Here is a 22,042-nt window from a genome sequence, read left to right as displayed (position 1 = left end):
CCATGATGAGCGTTTTTACTCCATGGAGGCATGAATAATCCTTTCAGGTGTGTATAATGCTATGCATTATGGGAAGGACCACTACTGAGAGAGTGGTGAGAGCAAGAACAGTCTGAGTTTAAGGAGTGGTATGATAGACATTGTTTCCTAGGAGGAAACTCCGAGGAGTCTTGATACTGGGTTTCTTAAGGACCTCTCACAATGAGTCTTTTGACTGTAGTGGCCTGAATAATAAGGCCCTGATATGTCCACATCTGAATTACTGTTCTCAGGTCTGGTGAGAGCAAGTACAAAGGTAGCCAGTGGTATGCTTAAAGATTTATGGGTTGCAGAAGATAGCTGCAAAAGGGATATGATAGAAACATTCTAGTTATTTAAAGGGTTTATAGGATTAATACAGGGGAAGTTTTTTAGCACTATTACAAGGGCAACATAGGAGATCCTTGAAAGTAAATTAGGATGGGTGTGAGGACTAGATTTGGTTTTAGGAATGGAATAGGTTGCCAAAGATAGTTAAGTGCTTTGCTAATAGGTTCAAGGAGGTATATTGTGGATAATTTGAGTCTCATGAGTTTGGACTCAATGGTGGAAACATTCTAAAAATGTGAATTTGGATTATGGAGTAGTTTCAAAATATCATGCTACTAAGGATGAAGCAATAGATTGAGTTAACCCAAGAAAGGAAACTTTATCTTGATTGGTAGGGTGAAGACTTTCCTTCACTGTCATAAGTGAGAAAGTCTTCACCCCATTTTAAAATAGTAAAGAGATCAGTGTTTAAAGCACTATAAAGTGTTTTGAGAGAGTACCAAAGCCAGTAGCATACTCAGGATTTAATCTTGGAAGGGACCTGAGTTGAGTATACACATTATGCACTGCATATGACTAAGCATCTGAAACAATTGCTAATTCATTAGTATAGAAATAGACGACACGACAACATTAATTTTAAAATGTTTTAATTAGGGAAAGATTTTTGGAAAATTTTGGCCAGGGCCCCTGTCCCCCTCTGGGTGTGACACTGATGAAAGCTATGATTAGAATTGGATATTAGGGAGAAATCTATACAAGAGAATGAGTAGTTTATATCCTAGGATACAATAGCATTAAATTGATTAACTATCCACCATAACCTACAAACTAGAGAAGCTTGGCAATCCATTCACAAAGAAAAGGAACACCCTAAGACATAAGCTTTGTAAGAAAGTCATGCCAGACCATCAACTGCCTTTGAAATAGTGACCACTTTTAAATTTCTCATTGCCTATCTTAGATTTGCTGTGGAATAGTAGTAAGAAAGTACAAGAAACAGTAAGGTATTATGCAGATTTGATTAGGTGACAAAAGTATCTCAGATATAAAGATGTTAGTGAAACTATTCTATAAAGGAAAGATATCAATTAATATTAATTACTGATAGAAACAAAAAAGGTAAAGAATGCAAGTCTGCTACCTTAGCATAATAGGACTAAATTAAGGGTCACAATTGCTAATGTGTAAAGCAAATGAGTATAACATTGTTCAGGAGGAATGGTGAGCAATTTGATGTATAGTGAAGAATGGACGAAAGATTTGCATGCTTGAACTACAAACTACATTTGAATGGTCGAGTTAGATACTAAGCAACCCTTTCTCTAAATAAGATTAGAAGTGCAAATTAATGCAAACTAGAATTGGTATGATGCAGGGAGGTAAATCCAATTTTCAGGAAAATTGGACAATAGCAAACTGTAGTTTAATAGGTATTAAATCTGAATGGGTTGGTAATGATAGAGGTAAATAGGTCCAAGGGAATGGTGAAATGCATGTGCAAGAATGGAAATATGAAAATGAGAACATGAATAAGGAGATATCATAGATTTGATAAGATATGCTTTGTCACTTATTCAATAAGTTTCTCAGGTCAAAGATCAAACCAGGGATCTATAAAATGTGCCATGCAGATTAGAACAAGTATAGGCTGAATTATAGTGGGGAGACTAATTAGGATAGCTTAGAGGAACAAGGCATGGCAAGTAGAATTTAGTTACTAAGGGATAATCACTTAAAATTAAATAGGTAATGGTGGGAACCAGGGGTTTAAGTGCTGAATCAGGTAACAGTGTTAGAGGATATCTATAACCAAGATCTAGAGGCTAATCAGGCAGAAAATTGACCATGAATCTTGCTAGATGTATAATTTTTTTTTCCAAGAGAGGGTGTGAACTAAAGCTGATAATTATGTAACATAATTGATAAATTATGAGGCAGCTTGGAGCAGTACAATAGCTTAAGCTATAAGGAATGTCAGTAATGAATGAGAAGTGGTCAAGATCAAGTATTAAACTGCATACCCAGTCAGGATAAACGAGTAGAGTTTAGGTGGATAAGTACAGATCAAACTGAAGTTGTAAACACTAGGAAAAAACTTAAGCTGAACAATATAAAGTGTAAGTAAGAAAGGTTACCTAGTATGGTAAGAGACTAGATCAGATGAGCTGAGAAGGAAAAAGTAAATTCAAAAGAATTATGCAAAAAGTAGAATGATTAAGAAAGGATGGTTAATGGCAATAAACAAGAAGGTCATAGAAGCAGAAGATATTAAGTTGCTAAGTGATCACTTTGCAAGGGTATAGAGATTTGACAGAAATGGACAAATAGGTGCTCAAGTATAGAGTATTAAAAGACAACATGAATACATAGTAGTAGTGGTAGATGCAGCCTATAGAAACAGTCTATCATACCACTCCTTATACTCATTGACTGTTCTTACCACTCCCTCAGGCAATTCGTTCCATGGTTCAACCAGCCTCCATGCAAAAAGAAACCACTCTTTACCCTCTTGGTCAGTTTCCTTTCGTAACTTCCAGGGATGGCCTCTTGTCATCACTCCTTCCTGCTGTTCAACCAAGCGAAAGAACTCCCCAGTGTCAACCCTGTAATCATATCACCTTTCCTATCCAAACTCTGTAGACCACATTCCCTTAGCCAATCCTCATAACATTATACAGTCCTGAAACTGTCTTTGTATCCTTTCCACAGTTACTTTATCCCCTTCAAATCCTGGGGACCAAATCTGAGAATAGTCCCAAATATGGACTGATCAGAGACTTATACAACAGAACAATAATCCTTTTCTCTGTAGGTCAGTATCCTTTTTATAATTGCAATCCTCTGGGTTACCTTCACCACCTTTGCAATATGTCCTTTAAATTTCAGGTTTCTATCAATCAACCCCAGATCTCTTGTCTCCCTTACTTCCAACAGTATAACTCCTCCCATAGAGGATGCAGCATCCTCTTGATGTTTCCCAAACCTCAAGACCTTACATTTTGCTTCATTAAACTGATACCAAATTCATTTGTCCATCTGTCTAGCTTATTCAAATCCTCTTGCAGGGCTACCACATCTGCACTATTACTAATAATCCTTCCCAGCTTTGCATCATCTGCAAACTGCATATCCCCTTGCACTCCACTGGCAATGTCATTGATATAAAGGTTAAACAATATAGGTCTCTAGTACTGAACCCTGTGGGACCCCACTTGTAACCCTCTGCCTCCTTGAAACTGCTCCACCATACACAACTGATACCTATCAGACAGCCAATCCTGAAGCCAGTTGATCAATCTGACATCCAAACCCATGTGCTGCAACTTAAATATCAGCTTATCATGTGGCACCCTGTCAAATGCCTTCGCTAAGTCTAAGAAAATTGCAGTATATGCTTTCCCTCATCTAATGTTCTTGTAACTTTATTATAAGAGGCTAGCATATTACTAAAACAGGAGCACCTTTCACAAATCCATGTTGACTTTCTTTATTAGGGTGGAATCCTAATTTAAATAGAGAATGGCTTAATTGTCAGTCTGTAGGAAGTATTTGAGGAAATAACTTTGATTAAAAGATTTTGATGACATCACCATGGATATTAAGGAATGTTATCAGGAATTGGCATGGCTGTTTAAGTCTTAAAAAAGAGGTTCTAAGGGAGTGGAAAGGAGGTAAAACTATTTCACTGCATAATTGTGGTATCCATAGGAGGCACTATGGCTACAAATTATAGTTTGTATCTGGAGGAGTTGAAGGAATTGGAGAAAATACAGAAATGATAATAGCAGTACACAAAGGATTAAAACAGAATATGTGTTTTAAAACAGTGATTTGTGTTAATGTTACATTAGTTGTTTTTGTAATCCTGTAGATGCTTAGTGACTAGGATAAAATATAGGAAGTATTAAATTCTGTTTTAATCCTTTCTGAGTGTTGTAAAAAATCCATTAAGCCTCCAACATGATTTACAAAACACTTCTGCTATTGCTATATGAACTGTTAAATTGAAACAGATGGAATTGGATAACAAACTGAGTTGGATCAGTAACTGGCTGTCAGGTATCAGAAAGTTGTAAATGGGGTATAATATTCTGAAAGGGGAAGGTGGTGATGTGCCAGGGGTCAGTTTTGGGACCAGTGTTCAATTTGAATCTTAATATTGAGATGGTTTAACTAGTGATATGGCCTATATTGCAGATGTTGCAAACATGGGAAGAACAATGCAGAGTCAAGGACATGTTATGTCCTTATTGGACAAATATTGCATAAATGGGTTAGTAAAGGGAACTAGCAGTTCGATGTTGTAAAGTGAAAGGTTATGGAATTTGGTAAGCAGCAATGGGATGCTAAGTATACTTGGTTGGGAAGTCAAGAGGTAGATTTAAATCAAGGACAATATTACACAAGTTGCAAAGACATAATGATGAGAGGATATAGGTACTTAGATTTCGTATAGAAATATACCATTTAGTATTTTTTATAATAGGTGCAATAGACAAGTTTAAAAAATCTAAATAATTTAGAACAAGATTCACTGAATAAATCTAGTTATTTCTAAAGTTCATCAAAACTTTCAATGGTGTGGCTTGAGATTGCAAAGGGTCTGAAAAAAATAGCAAGAGAAGAACAAATTGTAGAGAATGAGTATTCAAATATGAACAATCCTTCTCATTTTACAGAAAAATTATATTCCATAGAGAAGGGAATAGGAATCTATTCATTATACCGATTCTGTATAGATTTGAGTGACATAAGATTAAGATGTTATTGCAACTGTTGCATCATTAACTTGAGATTATTATAAGTTAATATTTAATTTGACAACATAAAGGACTTACACTTGAAGAAATTCCACCTACAAAAATTCTGTTAGGAACTAGTGTTCCACATTTGGGGTTACTGGATACAGAACTTGATGGAGAAGAAGGCACTTCCATTCTGTCAGAAGACTAGAAAAAAGGAAAATGCTGTTTTAACTAAATGTTAATCATTATATTATTCAATGTTTTTCTAGAGAAACTGTTTCATTAGCATAATAACTAGATTCAGGACCTATAGAGTCAATCATGGGAAGCCCACCCTAGAAAAAAGGGTACTTCTTGAAGTCTGCTCACCACTCAAGCATTCCATGGATCAACCACCCTCTATGCAAAAAAACGCTTTTCACTCTTTATCATAAGGTCCTTTGGAAAGTTCTAGGAATGACATTAATCCTTGCTCCTTCCATCTGTTTTAAATGAAGGAACTAGTGTCAATGCTGTAACTACCTCAGTTGTTTATCATATTACCTCTTTTATCTACTAAAGAAATTTTGTAGTCTGCATTGCAGTCTATTTTCATAATTAACATTGTAGAGTCTAGATGCAATCTGCTCTAGCACTCTTTCCAAGGTTAATTTAAAGACCAAATCTAAGTATAGTGGCATTTGATCAGGACTTCTAAAAAAAAATGAAATTTATAAAATAATGAAAAAGCTCAAGTGTCCTTAGTACTGCAGTAGCATTCCAGCTTACTTTCACAACCTCTGCAACATGTTCAGAGTTTTAGGTTTATCACAATCACTAAGATCCTTTTGCCTTCCCACTTCTCTCAGCTACCAAAAATTTGAAGACTACATTTAGCTGAATTAAACTGAAGACCTCCATTGGTTTGGGCATCTAGTTCATTCAAATCCTTTAAGGCAGGGTTTGAAAACTTTTCCTATAACAGAAAGGTTTGCAAATCTTGAAATTTTCAAGGAACACCTTGGTTAGACTAGTGTATTCTGTTTTGTATTTAATACAAAGACAAGTGTACACTATCACCACAGCAGACTATTGAATCTGCAAAAATGTTATAGCACACACCACAGGCATGCCGAGTTGCAGCACATCACATTGACATTACTTGTGACTGCACATTTCCTAGAATAGATACCTATGTACTTCACTTCCACTTGGTGTTGACACCTGTAGGCAGCTGAGTCAAGGCCAGCACATACTGGCCTTAATAGCACAATCCACATGCCAAGTGAGAAGCATTTGATTTATAAACACATTGGAACTTTCTGCAGCATTTAAAATCATTTCAGGCTCATTCATTGATAATTTTTATAGAACACTTATTCACTTTCTGCAGAACACTGGTGTTCTGCAGAATATAGTTTGGAAAACTGCTCTAAGGGATACCACATGTGCCCTATCAACAATTTTAAGTTTCATCTGAAAACTGAATATCCCTTTTAATTCATTGACAATACCATTGATAAAGGTTAAACAATAGGTCTCAGTAATTATTCCTGTAGAATCCAACTTAACTTTCTGCTTTTGATACTACTACTGCTTACAAAAGACTTATCAGACAGCTAATCCCAATCCACTTGACAGACATCCAAACCTAAGTGCTATAATTTAAATAGCAGATTATATATGGCAAATGCCTTTAAAATCCAAGAAAGACAGGGTATGTCTAGGTCCCATATTTTACAGGATTGTCCCTTATTACCTGTTTGTGTCCTGGCGTCCCAATAAAACTCTTCGGGATGTAGAAGTCCTGTAATTTGTGGATTTGTGTTTAACATAAGACGTAATTGCCAAGAAATCAAATAGTTATTGATCATAAAATTGTCTTATCAATTGACAATACCGACATGCTGCGAGAATAGTGCAACTAGCAGATGTTGTAATAACAAAGCACGGCTTATTTGATATGACACAGATCTGTTATGAAACAGAATTAGTTTTATTATAATTAGTTTGATTATTTTATATGCTGAAGAGAAAGTTCTTACAGAAAATCTAAGGACTGAATACCCTTTTATTATACCATGTAGTTGTGATGGCAAAGTCAATGAGAAAGTGAAATGTACACAATGCAATGCAATATTCAGTGTACAACATGGCAGTCAGACATCACGTAGCACATTGCTATGAAGAGACAAATTAGCAGAAAATGCAAGTAGTAAAATGGCACATTATTTTTCTAAAAAAATAATGGGTGAAATGGAACGAAATCTTGCAGCTGATGGAGCTACATTTGCATATCATGTATGCATGCACATCCAGAGTTTGTTCTATGGACTGCATGTTGAAAATAATCTGGAAACTGACAAAAAGTTCACTTGCAGTCAAGAGAATTAAGCTATAATTGAGTGTATTAGCACCTTATGCAATGGTTGTTTTTAGAAATGAACTTGAGAAAGCTAATGTGTCAATAATGATACAGTTCTAACTGCAATGCTTTGAAAATAGTTGCAAGTCTGATACTTCATACTTGAAGAGGCCATCAAAACCATGGTTCTAGAGATTTTAGATTTACTGTGTGAAACTGCACACCAGCTTACAGGATATGTATGGCAACTAGTGGCAAAATGGAATGGAATATTGAAAAGAAAGTTGTTACCTTGTCAGCAGATAATACTAATACAAATTTTGGTAGAAGTTCCTAGAAGAGGAAAGAACAATTTTTTTTTAATTGAAATCAAAATTCAATCTTATATTGATAGGAGTTGGTTGTTCATCACATAAATAATGCTATATAATGTGCAGCTGATACATTGCCCATGGACATTCAAGCTGTCATTGAAAAATTATCAGCATTTTTATATGCTATACTGTTAGAGTACATATACAGTAAGGTTTTTATGAGTTTAAATACCGAGTACAAGACAGTGTTAGAGCACTCAAAAATGCAATGGTTGTCTGTACCCTGCTCTCAAAAGGATGAATGAGATGTATGAAGTTTTGAAATCATATTCTTTCACTTGATAAACCACCATTGCTTCTAAAAAATTTCTTTAGTAATCCAGTTTCAGAACTAAGCAACATTTCTAGAATGTGGATCTGAGATGTTTCATGCAACAATTTGTGCAATTGAAGGTGAGAAAGTCACTTTTGCTGAAGTAAAATCCATTATTGAAAGGCCTCTTAGAAAAACTTTAGAGACAAGACAATGATTTTGCAACAAGGAAAGAACAGTCCTTACTGAAGGACTTAATTGAAGATGGACTTGCTGAGAAGAATTATGGTAATTATAAAAATGAATTTTATAACACCTGTATAGAATGCATCCAAGAATGATCTTCTGACACTTTTGAAAGTTTGTGTTGGATTTTATTGAAGAATCCAGAAGCCAGTATCAGTTGGAAAAGTTGACTATTGAAAAGTTCTGCCCAAACACAAAAATCAATGAAACTAAACTGTTTGATGAGGTGATGTTGAAAAAAGCAATTACAGAGAAGAAAGAAGAAATTAAAGCAAAATCTATAGGAAAAATTTGGTAAGAATTATTCAGTGTTGGAGTTAAATGAATTAATAAATTTGAAGATTGTAGAGTTCTTTTGCTGCATTCCTGGCACAAATGCCAGTATTGAAAGATTGTTTTCCCAGATGAAAAAATGAAAATAGGTTATTAGAAACCGAAAGCCATGCTCATTGTTAAAGTGTTTTTCAATAAGGACTGGAATTTCATAACTTGGTAAAACAATCACTTTGAGAAAATAGTCATCTGAGAAGTATATCACAGGCAAAGATCAATGATTTAGTATTGATTAAAGTTCAATTTTAAGATTGCTATAATTAAATTCTTTTCCTTTTGCTGATGTTTATAAGAAAAAGCAAAAAATTTGGTTTATTCAAACCTAAAAGTGTCCTATATTTTTTTCAAAAATATAGGAACTCCAGGTATGCCTTTCCCTCAACCATTCTTGTCACTTGATTATTAAAAAAGCAATCAGATTATTAAAACAAGTGCATTAACAAATTCATACTGACTCAGCCAACATTACCCTCATTTGATTAATGAACACTAATTTTTCAAGATTAGTGAAATACAAATTGGTCTAGTTTGACCATTCTACTGCCATCTTTATATAATGGCACTCGCCCTCTTGCTCCTTGGGGAGCTTTGTGTCCACTTATTGAAAGGACAAGGTCAATAGAGCTGTCAGTTCTTTAGCACATTCAAAACCTGTGGTGAAATCTGATCTAGTCCCATTGCTTCATTGATAGCCTAAGTACAATAATGAAAACTTATATACTTTGAACCTGTCTCATCCTAGTATTAAAGCTTACTTCAGAAGTAAATACCCATGAAGCGTTCATTGAATAATTGGTCTTTTGCAGTCACTATTACCATCATTCAATAAGATCCTGCCATCATTATTCCTAATGTCCACAAATTCACTTAGGAATATTCTTTAATATTAGAATTGATTAATATTCTCAGGAAAAATATTAATCAATCTCTTGCATCATGCTTTGTTTCTGTCCACTCCATTATAACCTTTTGTCATCTACTTTAGACAAAATTGTGTTCTTTCACTTTTGGTATACAAGTTGCTATTGCTGCTAATAAACACTTCTAGTTCCTAAACACCAATATATTATTATTACCATCCCAAGATCTCATGGAATCACTCATCTGGGAGGTTGTTTTATCACACACATTATACCAAGCCTTAAACACTCAAACTCCTTACAGACACCATTCTCAGGAAAGGCATTCTAATCATTCACAACTCTGCAAGAAAAAACCTGCCTCTTGCTTCCCTTTATACAGTTTTCAGGGATGACCTCTGATTCTCCCCTGATCTCACTATTCTCTGTAGAACTTCTCCATTGATCTTATAACAACCCCTTACCAACTTGTATCATATCTCCCATCTTCCTCCTGTCCACCAGACTCTGAAAATTACATCTTCTCAATCTTTCCTCATACTCAACATTCCAGGTCAGAAACTACTATAGTCTCCTTTGGACCCTTTCCAACATCTCTTCATCCTTCTGAAAACCTAGTGACCAAATCTGGGCACAATAGTCTGTGTGTGGCCTAATCAAAGCCTTATAAAACAGAACAAGAATCTCCCTATTTCTACATGGCTGTGTCCTCCACATCATTCCCAGAAGCCTTTGTGTCCTCCACATCATTCCCAGAAGCCTTTGTGTTGTCTTCAATTTTGGCAATTGTATCCTTTAAATTTTAGATCCTTATCCACTATCACCTTCGGATCTCTTATTTCCTCTACCTCCAACAATATATTCTCACCAAGCAAAAATTCTGCATCCCATCTTTGTTTTCCAAATTTTAAACCTTACATTTTGCAACACTGAACTCACATCCTCATTTCCTTGCCCAATCACTCAATTTATTCAAGTCTTCTTGCAAAGACTTGGCAATCTTCATTACTCTTTATGGTTTGTCCCAACTTTGCATCTGTAAACAACTGCATATCTCCATCCAAATCTTCCCCAATATCATTAATATACAAGTTAAATAGTAATGGCTCTAAAACAGACCCCTGAGGCACTCCACTAGTGACTTTCCTTTTCCTGGAAAGTCACCCCCCCATACACAACTTGTTGATACCTATCAGCCAGTCTCTGATCCAATGCACTAATCTAATATCCAACCCCATCTGTTCTAGTTTGACTCAACTTATGAGGTACTATCAAAAGCTTTTGCAAAATTCAAGTATATTACTGTGTATCCTTCTCTGTTCAAGGAAGCAATCACTTTATTGTAATAAGTAAGTAGATTACTAAAACATGACCTCCCTTTAGCAAATCCATGCTATCCAAAGTTAATACCATTGTTGTCAACCCAACTCTGGATCCTAGTTCTCATAAGCTTCTCCAACAAGTTAACCACAACACCTGACACACAGATAGGCCTATAGTTTGATGCTTGAGTTTGGTCACATCCTTTTATAAAGTGGCACAATCTTGCCCTCTTTCCACTCCTTAGGAAGTTGACCGAGTGCAAGACTCATTAAAAAAATATGTCAAGGCAGGTGTCAAGTGGCACTTTTCTTCAGAATACACAGTGATATTATCAAGTCCCACAGCCTTATATCTAGTTTACTCAACTCCCAAATGCCTCTTGCTCATTTATAGTCAGTCTCTTCTCCCCATCAATAACTGCTCTCAATCTTTCCATGAAGTCACATTCACAAGATTGAAAGATCTCCACTACACATTCTGCTACAGTTGTCTTCATACCATTTTCTCTAATCAATCTTCCATGAGACAGGAGTGAACAAAAGAGTTAGTATTAATTGGTACGAATGATTTGAGAACAAAGTGTCAGAATGGATATCAGGAGGTTGCTTGGAAGGATAAAAGAGAATAGTATTGCCTAGGTATCACTGGTGAAATGAGGCAGAGAGCAAAGATTATGAATGATATGCTGGCTGAAATGTGTGAGGAGATGGGAGTACAGTTTGTTAATATATGGAATGAAGTGAGCTATATGGGAGTGATGGACTGCATTTGAGTGGTTATGGTGAGAGTTGTTTGAAGAGACTGCTGCTGGAAGGTAGAGAACGAATCAGATAGAGGGGAGTGATGTGGAAGAGCAGGAGAGTAAGACAGATTGAAGAGATGGATATGAATGGGGAAGCAAGTGATATGAGTATAGAAAATGGGAGAATGGGTGTGCAAGAGGAGCAGGGAAATAGGAAGGCTAAGGGTGGACAAAGGTACACAGCATGAGAAAGGTGGATGCTCCAAGAGGTGAGAGCATGTGTAGGCAGGAAAGGAATGGGATGACCAGGGATCAAGAGGAAACAGTTGAATTGAGAAGGGTTCTAAAATGAAGCAGAAAGGGAAATGGCCCCAAATTCTGATCCTGTTAGTAAATAGAAATTACCATGCATAAATTGGGAGAAAAGATTATAGGGAGGTTTAATAAGAGGTATGCTTAATGAGCAAGTGATAAAAGAATCTTTCCAGGAGTGGAGATAAGTTGTTAGTGAAGCTTTAAGTTTGCAGAAAAACCGTCTTGGCAGGCACAGATTAGCAAGGCAAGACATGCAATGAGATGATACAAAAGTTAGAAGCAAAAATGAAGAGTAAGAATGTAAAGATTCTTAGTCTGCTGCTTTGGTATGATAGAAGGGAAATGATTGCCAATAAGATTATATAGAATTTGATTTAAGGACCTATATGCTTGGACTGAACTTTATAGTTCAAGTTCAATGCTTAGAGAAAGTTTTGAAGTGCAAAAGCAGGAAAACCAGAGATTGGGGAGAACAATCAAGCATGTCTAGCCACCCCCTGAGATAGATATGCAAGTGCAGGAATGATTATGAAGAGCAAGGTGTAGTTTCTCAGGTTTTAAATTTGAATGGACAGGTAATGGCATTATGTAAAAAAAGGTAACCATTGATCCAAATAGGTGTTGAAATACATATACACAAAATGCCTAAAGTATCAGAAATAGGAGTTCAACTCCTATTTCTGATACTTTAGCTCAGCTCAGCTAAAAATTTATTGGCATCAGCAAGACCTGGTTGTCAGAGAATGATGCAGTTAAGACAGAATGTAATGAATTACATTTTCAGAGAAGACTGAAAAAAATAGAGTAGGAAGATGGGTATTATTAATGATAGCTGAAGAACTTCAAAAATAGCTGTTAAGATTATAGATCTAATGGAAATGGTTCTTTTAAGGATGTCTGGTGTGAGAGTTTAGAAATTTGTGAAACTAAGTCATGTGATTATGGCAAACTCAGGAGGCAGCTTGCAATATCATGCAATTATATAGGAAGTCAATGCTAGTTTGTCTACTCTGTATCTGGCAGGAGTGTTTGAAGGTCAGGAGATTAAATAAAATAGGTATAAAATTTTTGACCGAAGAGGTAAAGCATGTAATCTAGAAGGAAAATGCATTGTGAAGCACAAGATGAAGGAATATCAGTTACATGAGTCACCTATACAAAGAGTAGGGAAGGCAACTCATTTAGTGAAGGTAGTAAAAGTGCAGTAGGAACAGCATTAGCAAATGCTAAAAGAAATCCTAAGGAGTTTTGATATGCAGCCAGTAGAATAAAGAATTATAGGATAAATAATGAGGATATAGGTTTTTAATGAGCAGTTCATTAATGTATTCTATTTGATTGTAACATAATAACTTGAGTATGTGGGAATGGAGAAGGAACCATTGATTTTAAACAAGCAAGAGATATGAATTAAGTAAACTTGACATCAAGGCCATGGGACTGGATGGTAATATCACTACGTCTTGAGAAAATGTTATGAGTTTAGCTTTTAATGTACATTTTTAACATTAGTCTAGGTCTCAAAAGGAATGGAAAGATGGCAATTGTTCTGCTTCATAAAGCAGAACAGATTAATGCTTTGAATTGTAGGTCAATCTGCTTGTCTGGAGTTTTGGTCAAGGGGTTGAAGATAGCAAGGACAACATTCAGAAGAGGGTGGACAGTAGAATTCTTTCATGGATAGCATGGGTTTGCTGAAGGAAGACAGTTTTAGCAATCCACTTATTGCAAGGTGACAAATACACTGGATAATGGGGTGGAATGCATATATAGTAACATTTAAGTTCTGCTAAGCTTTAAAGAGCTTAAATGAAAAGTAGTTAATGCATTTTTGCAAATTATGCAGATAACTACCGTGTTTGAATAAAAAAAAAACTTTAGTTTAATATTACTAAAATTTTTTTACAATTCAACGTTTAGACCTTTATGTCAAGGTCATCTTCTTGAGCATACAAATATACACAAGCTATACTACAATCATACTGGTTTGTTAAAGACACTGACTAACCGCTACCACAATTGTTGGCCTGACCTCTGGTGGGAAAAAAAAGTGTACATCAACGCTAGAGTTCTATTATTTGTGTTGTCTACTATATACATATATTAACATCGTTCCAGCTAATTGGAGTGGAATAGTTTCTAATACTAGCAGATTGGCTAGAGTCCTGACTTATGTTGAATCTTTCATATTAGGTTGGCTGAATGTGTGCCATCCAGATCCTTGGAATTTTCATACCATCTTTATTGTTGATGTTTGGGTGGTTTCATACAATGGTATGAAAGAATCAATTTAAAGAATCTTGTGAAATCCTGATAAACCACCCAAACATCAACAATAAAGATGGTATGAAAATTCCAAGGATCTGGATGGCACACATTCAGCCAACCTAATATGAAAGATTCAACATAAGTCAGGACTCTAGTATTAGAAATTATTCTACTCCAACTAGCTGGAATGATGTTAATATATGTATATAGTAGACAACACAAATAATAGGACTCTAGCATTGATGTATAATTTTTTTTTCCACCAGAGGTCAGGCCAACAATTGTGGTAGCGGTTATTCAGCGTCTTTAACGAACCAGTACGATTGTAGTATAGCTTGTTTGTGTATATTTGTATGCTCCAGAAGATGACCTTGACATAAAGGTCGAATTGTAAAAAATTCTTAGTAATATTAAACTAAAGTTTTTATTCAAACACTGTAGTTGTCTCCATAATTTCCAAAAATGCATTCTGATCACCGTGCAAGCCTAAAAGAAAGGAAGAGTAGTTAAATTGGAAGGTTTGATAGATTTAATCATTGGATTAGAGATTGGCTGTGATAGGCATCAACAGGTTGTGTATAAAGGATTGACATCCCAGAAGAGGATAGTCATTAGTGCCATGTCCAGGGAGTTTGTTTTGAAGCTGCTGTTTAATTTTTAGATAGCAAGTTGGGGAGTTATGAGAAGTAGAGCACATGTAGCTTTGATAAAGAACAAAGGCCACCTGAATAGGCAAGTTTGTGGTGATGTCAGTTTAATGTTATATATTAAATTTTATAAAGATGGGATGCAGAGTATAGGGACTTGGAATTATGTCCACATTTTGCTAAAATTGTAAGGATAGATTATGGGAATGAATGTGGAGAACATCAGTGTAGAAGTAAGGATGTTTTGATTCCATTGTACAAGACTGATTAGGCTGCATATTGGATTACTAAGAGATTTGGGTGCCAGATTTTCAAAAGGATATGCTAAAGAGGATCCAGAGATACTATTGGTTTCTGGATTGTGGAATATAAAGACAGATTGAAAGAATGTAAATTAGAGCTTGGTGGATAGAAGGAAGAGAGACATAGGTTGGTAAGGGGGTAGTTACTAGATTAGTAGGAATTTGATTTTTTTATAGAATATCTAGAGACACTGGTGAATGAGAGGCCATACCTGGAAGCTGCATAAGGTGGGTGTGGAGTAGATGATTGGAATGCATCAACCAAGTGTAATGTGACAAATGAATGCATTTAAATCTAGGTATGAGCTGGGCATGTGAGAGTGGGACCTCCTATAATGAGTCTTGACTACATGGGGAGTGATAAAAACATGGCCTTCTAAAGGCCATTGTGATTTGTACTCAAGTTGTTTGATTCTATGAACATTTGTTCATTAAAAAAATTACATTCCAGGTAAATTTTAAAGCAAATATTGGCATTATCCCTATTATAAAATAAGGATTAGGAAACTGTCCTAACCAGGACAATGATTTTTGGATCTCTAAAACTAAAAATGCAAATTTTGGAAACAAGTTATTTAAAAACTGAGCATGTGGCAGGGAATTTGAGCTGTGCTGAAGAAAGTGCTTATCGATTGGCAAATAGTCTTTTTCAACGTTTTTGTAGTGCCAAGTTGTTTTCTGGAATACAACTGTCTGTCAGTGGTTGTTTTTTTGAAGTTAGCTGTTGTCACAATATTGTGCATTTTGGTTACCAAGAAGACCAGGTCAGAATCTAATGCATAATGGTGGAAGACAAGATGAATAAGTTTCCATTAGTTATTTCATTTATATCTAGTGTACTTAAATGTTCTGTTTGAAATTGTTTATACTTTTTCTTAGTTATACTCCCTGATACTTATTTAGTATATTTTTTGACACTAATTAGCAACACTATTTTAAATAATGGCAGCAGCAGTTAAAATCACAAATGGCATATCACCTAGTAATCCCATTTAAGGACTCCATTTTGCTCGATATCATAGGATTTTTTAGCATGCAGGACTTGCTGAATGTACGCATCCCAGCAATTGTATATGTGGCAGAAGAAATGGGAAAACTGTGCAAAATGCAGGCAATGGGAGGAACTTGGTGATTTAGAAATGACCATAACTGACCACATTGAGTCAGATTTTTCAAATAGAGAAGACTGGTATGATTGACAGCAAGAGAAGTATGAATAAATAGTTGGAAGTATGAAAAGGTTGAATGATTCTAAAGTTTTAGGAGATAGTCTCAACTGGGAGGATGAATGGCAAACAAAAGTGGCTGACTTATAGAGAGATGAGCTGAAAGAGCAGGTGGAATGTTTAGGGAATGAGATGAGAAGTGTGAAGGATGAAATCAAGCAAATGGAAAAGATGAATGCAAGGCAAATCAGAGGAGGAGGTGTGAGAGAGTTATGGGAGTGATAGAAGAGGAAAGAATGGGAACAGTAGAAGAGAGTATGAATGGTAGAAGGTGAGAATAAAATAAGTGGAAGAGAGGGAATAAGTGTCAGATATAGAAATGATAGAGGAAAGAATGGAAACAGGAGAAAAGGAATGCAAAGGAGCACATGGACTAGAGAGTAATGTCAGGAAGGCAGGTAAGTAGGGGAGCACAGAAACTGTTACAAGAGAGATAGCAAAGGATGCATGTGAGCAATATGGTGGCAAGAGGTGTAATGTATGGGGACTCAATGATCCATGGTGTTCAAGATAGGATGTGAGAGGAGTGTTTGCCTGGAGGAACAATAGAAAGCGTGGCCATGGCAATTAAGAGAGGTGAAAGGGTGGATGAGATGATTGTGGGAACAAATTGACTAGAGCAGTAATGTAAATAGGGCAGCAAGAAATGAGATTCTTGAACTAGGCTGTATGAAAGACAGGAAAGATAGTGTGTTGCTTAGGCATGATAATGTTGAGCTGAGCAGTGATATTGAATGGCATAATAACAAGAATGTGTCAGAAGAATTCAAATGTGGATGCTTGGGGTGCATTTGAGAGCAGAGAAGAATTGTATGCAAGAGATTGCCTGTATTTGAATGAGGAAGAATGTAGGATCTGGAGAGATTGCTGTTCTGACTGAGTCAGTGTCCCAGTGTAGATGGTAACAGGGGTGGCCTCTTGTGGGGATGGGTACTTGGGAGAAGGGGACAACATCAGGTAACACTGAGCCCAGTGGAGTCTAGAGGGGATAATGCTGGGTATAGAAACAATGGCATTTTTATGCTCTATGCCAATACCAGAAGCATTCTTAATAAGGAAGAGGAATTGGTGGCAGTGATAGCATCAGCCTGGCCAAAGATTGGGATCACTGAGATGTGGTTGACAGAAGAGGATATAACAGGAATAGAAGTCACTGGGTACAGCATTTTTTAGACAGGATAGGAAGGGAAAGCATGGTGGAGTACTGCTTATGATAAGTGACAACCTATGTCCTCTAAGAGGAGAGGACTTGGAAGGCTATGACACTAATGATTTTGAAAGCATATGGTACAAGGTGGACAAGACAGGATATTTAGTAAGGTGTTGCTATAGACCAAGGAGCACAGAGGGTGGGGACCAGGAAATGTTTAGACAGTTGAGTTTGGCAAGTGCAAGATGAATCATTGTTATGGGAGATTTTAACTACAATAGTATAAATTGGAGAGAGGAAGATGTATGTAGCAATAAGGGAATGGAATTTCTAGAATTCCTGAGGGACAAATTTCTTAGGCAACATGTAACAGAGAGAACAAGAGTTTTGGATTTGGTTGAGGCATCAGAAGAACTGATAACTGAGATGACATCTCTCCCACCAGTTGGAGAGCATGACTATGGTTTTGACTTGGAAAATGAATAGACATGTAGGAGTATCAAAGCAACAGGAACATATGTGGAATTATAAAGCAGGTGATTATAATAGTCTTAGACATCAACTTGGGGAAGTTGTGGTGGGAGCAATTGGAAAGCCAGGATATCATTAGTGCTTGGGAAATTTTAAACGAATATTTGTAAGCAGCAATGGAAAGCTATATTCCATGAGTGAAGAAGAGGACACAATTTGGAGTAAAGTGGATGACAAGCAATATTAAACAGGAGCTATATGCAAAAAAGGCTATGTAAGAGATAAAGAGAAGATGCATGAAGAATATAAGACACAGGCCAGCAGAGTGACTAGTATGGTAAAGAAGGCAAAACTGGAATATGAGAAAAGATTGGCCTTTAGATAAGGAAAATCCCAGGGAATTTTTTAGCTATGTGGCCAGTAGAAGGAGAAATGACTGGAAGAATGACATTGTGGGATAAAAATGGGAATTGAGTGACTGATGCAGAGGATATTTATTAGAATTGTTCAATGAACAATTTATTGGAGTATTTCATCCTGGAAGAGTCAATTTGAATACTAGAGCAGGTTTGAGGTACAGGAGGAGGAGAGTGTTCCACATACTGAGTACGCTGGATGTTAGTTTTAGTAAAGCTGTGGGACTAGATGGTATTTCACCACAAGTTTTCAGAGAATGTGCTAAGGAACTGACAGTGCCTTTGACCTGGCTTTTCAATGAAAGTCTGGCTGCAGGAAAAGTGCCCATGGAATGGAAGATAGTGCCATTGCACAAATGCAGTAGCAGACTGGAAGTGTCTAATTATAGGCCAGTTCGTGTGTCATCAGTAGTTAGTAAGATCTTGGAAAAAGTAGTGAGTCACCATATACAGTGTTAAACTGCAAATGAAATTATTTTGTAAGTTTGTTCTTCATTCACATTTAACATAATCTACCATACACAAAGGCTAGACTTTTAAACATTTAATGTAAATAACTTATTTTATAATTTAATATTCATATTACTTTAATTTTGTCTAATATTTAATTATTTAATCAAGGATATATTTATAGTGATAAGACTATTTAAATATTAAGCTATTTTAATTATTATGTTATTATAAGAACTTTTATTTGATAATTTAGCTGTGCATTAATTGAAGTGTAAATATACTCTATTCCTATTTGTAGAAGCTTAACGTTATGCAATAACGCAATTTTATGCTTTGTTGCCATGGAAACTTGTTAGATAGCTTGCACGTTTTGGAACACCACGTGAGGAGAAGGTTTATTGAAAAGAGTTTTATAAAGAAATCACGAGAATAATTTAGGCGAGAAGAACGGATATAAGCAATGAAAGCTGAAATTAGGGAATTAAGATTAGAGAGAGGATTGGCATTCGGTTGGAATCTGAGGATATTCCAGTTCGGCATTTGGGAAACAAAGTGTGATAATAGCGAGTAGGCAAATCATTCAAGCAGCTAATTAAAACTCCAGTAGTCGAGAATTAGTTGGCTAATAAGTTGTAGAACAACAATTATAGCTATGGAAAACAGCTGAGACTTAAATAGATTAGCAATACTTGAGATATAATTTCAGGGCTGACCTTTCAAGGACACACTGAATCTTCAAGCATAGCATGGAGTAACAAGAGAATAGTAGAGGCTATAAAGTTGAAGTTTACTGTTAGCTGTGTTTAGAATTATAGTGCCTAAAGAGTTAATTGAATGCTGAAGGAATGAACAACTGTGCATATAAAATCTAAAGTTAAGGAATTTCATGAGTGATCAGTAGTACTTTATGCAACGTTTGTTTATGTGTATTGTGACTGATGATTAATTCAGTTATTGCTTAGAATTATTTTAATGAGTGCTGTTTAATGTCTAAAGGTGTTTACAGTTAGAAAGTGTTTGTGTATAAGTTACAGCATATACAACCATTAATATTCCTACACAGAGAAGTGTAGGAGTTTCATCCTAGAATTTCCTTATACTAACAGTAACTATTCCAGAGAATTAGCTGAAGTGAAGTGTTTGTGAAGAGGTGTTAGTGCAAATTTTATTGCACTTGGATCTTAAAGAACTGTGAGAAGACTATAGAGATAAGATTTACCATTGTATGATTGAATTTATCTGAGGAGTTAAAATGTTTGTGATATCTTAATTACTGATTTGAATTTAAGTAAAATTTATGATTCTAAAATTAAATGTTTGTTTTGGTTAATCAAAGGATGCATTTTGCCTCAATCTCTTTAACTGCACCATTCATAAAATATTCGAACCAAAGCGGGTAAATTAAGTAAGTTGAATATTCTCAGCCAGTATATATAATAACATAAAGGAAGGGTAATTGAGTTTGTTTTTCTTCAATTATTGAACTAATTCAGATATAAAGTGGCACAGTCTTTAAATATAAATTCTTTATATATGAATTAGAAATCAACTTACAACTTATCAATTATTATTATTCAGGCCTCCAAGGAGTCAAAAGACTCATCGAGGGAGGTCCTTCCTAAGACAAAGTCTGTCAAGACTCATCGAGGGGAGGGCCCCCTGAGAAACACGAAGTCTATCATACCACTCTTTAAACTTACTGACCGTTCTCTCTCCCACCACTCCATCAGGCAATGCATTCCACGGCTCAACCACCCTCCACACAAAGAAATCACACCTTACCCTCTTGCTCACAGTTTCCTTTCGTAACTTCCAGGGATGGCCTCTTGTCATCACTCCTTCCTGCTGATCAACCAAGCGAAAGAACTCCCTAGTGTCAACCCTGTAACCACCTCTCAACAGTTGAAAAAGTCTCAATCATATCACCTCTCCTTCTACCCACCAAACTCTGCAGTCCACATTCTCTCAGCCGATCCTCATAACTATCCTTGTACAGTCCTGAAACCATCTTTGTATCCTTTCCACAGTTAATTTATCCCCTTCAAATCCTGGGGACCAAATCTGAGAACAATAGTCCAAGTGTGGTCAGTGTCCTTCTCATAATAGCAGCAATCCTCTGTTACCTTCACCACCTTTGCAATATGTCCCCTAAACTTCAGGTTTCTATCAATCATCAACCCCAGATCTCTTGTCTCCCCTACTTCCTCCAGTAGGACTCCTCCCATAGAGGATGCAGCATCCCATCAATGTTTCCCAAACTTCAAGACCTTGCATTTTGCTGCATTAAACTGACATCCCAATTCACTTGCCCATCTATCTAGCTTATTCAAATCCTCTTTGCAAGGCTACCACATCTGCACTATTATTACTAATAACCATTCCCAGCTTTGCATCTGTAAACAACTGAATATCTCCTTGCAATCAACAGATAATGTCATTGATATAAAAGTTAAACAACATAGGTCCCTAGTACTGAGCCCTGTAGAACCCCACTTGTAACCTTCTGCCTCTTTGATATTGCTCCACCATACACAACTCTAATACCTGTCAAATAGCCAATCCTGAATCCAGTTGACCAATCTGACATCTAGACCCATGTGCTGCAACTTAAATATCAGCTTATCATGTGGTACCCTGTCAAATGCTTTTGCCAAGTCTAAGAAAATTGCAGTATATGCCTTTCCCTCATCTAACGTTCTTGTAACTTTATTATAAAAGGCTAGCATATTGCTAAAACAAGAGCATCCTTTCACAAATCCATGTTGATTCTCACAGCTAACATTACCCTCATCTGCCCAATGCTGTATACAGTCCCTCACTACTTTCTCCAAGATCTTAACTACAGATGACACACAGACTGGCCTATAATTAGACACTTCCAGTCTGTTACCACCATTATGCAATGGCACTATCTTACCTTCCTTCCATTCCCTGGGCACCTTTGCCCAAGCCAGACTTTGATTGAAAAGCCAAGTTAAAAAGGTACTGTCAATTCCCTAGCACATTCTCTCAAAATTCGTGGCGAAATACCATCCAGTCCCACAGCTTTACTGACATCCAGAGTACTCAGTATCTGAAACACTCCTCCTGTACCTCTAGACCTCTAACTAGTCTTATACCTCTAGCATTAAAACTGACTCCTTTAGGATGAAATACTCCAATAAAGTGTTCATTGAACAATTCCACTATGTCCTCTGCATCAGTCACTATTCCCATTTTTATCCCATAATATCATTCTTCCACAGTCATTTCTCCTCCTACT

At 36.3% G+C, this 22,042-nt stretch overlaps 1 protein-coding gene across 1 annotated transcript in view; it reads right to left on the bottom strand.

Moving 5' to 3' along the window:
* The window catches only part of LOC150109866 (uncharacterized), a 185,502-nt gene that overhangs the window by 142,989 nt on the left and 20,471 nt on the right, over window positions 1-22,042 (bottom strand). Inside the window, exon 2 of the mRNA XM_090396404.1 lies at window positions 5,151-5,261. Coding sequence (XP_090252530.1) covers window positions 5,151-5,261 — 111 coding nt within the window. The remainder of the gene's footprint in view (window positions 1-5,150; window positions 5,262-22,042) is intronic.

This window comes from Typopeltis vanoorti, chromosome 1 (genome assembly GCF_054136105.1).
Source record: "Typopeltis vanoorti isolate ZY-2024b chromosome 1, IOZ_Tvanoo_1.0, whole genome shotgun sequence".
Classification (NCBI taxonomy): domain Eukaryota; kingdom Metazoa; phylum Arthropoda; class Arachnida; order Uropygi; family Thelyphonidae; genus Typopeltis; species Typopeltis vanoorti.
The sequence above is the reverse complement of the archived record's forward strand: the minus strand, read 5'-3'. Positions and strand labels throughout refer to the sequence as shown.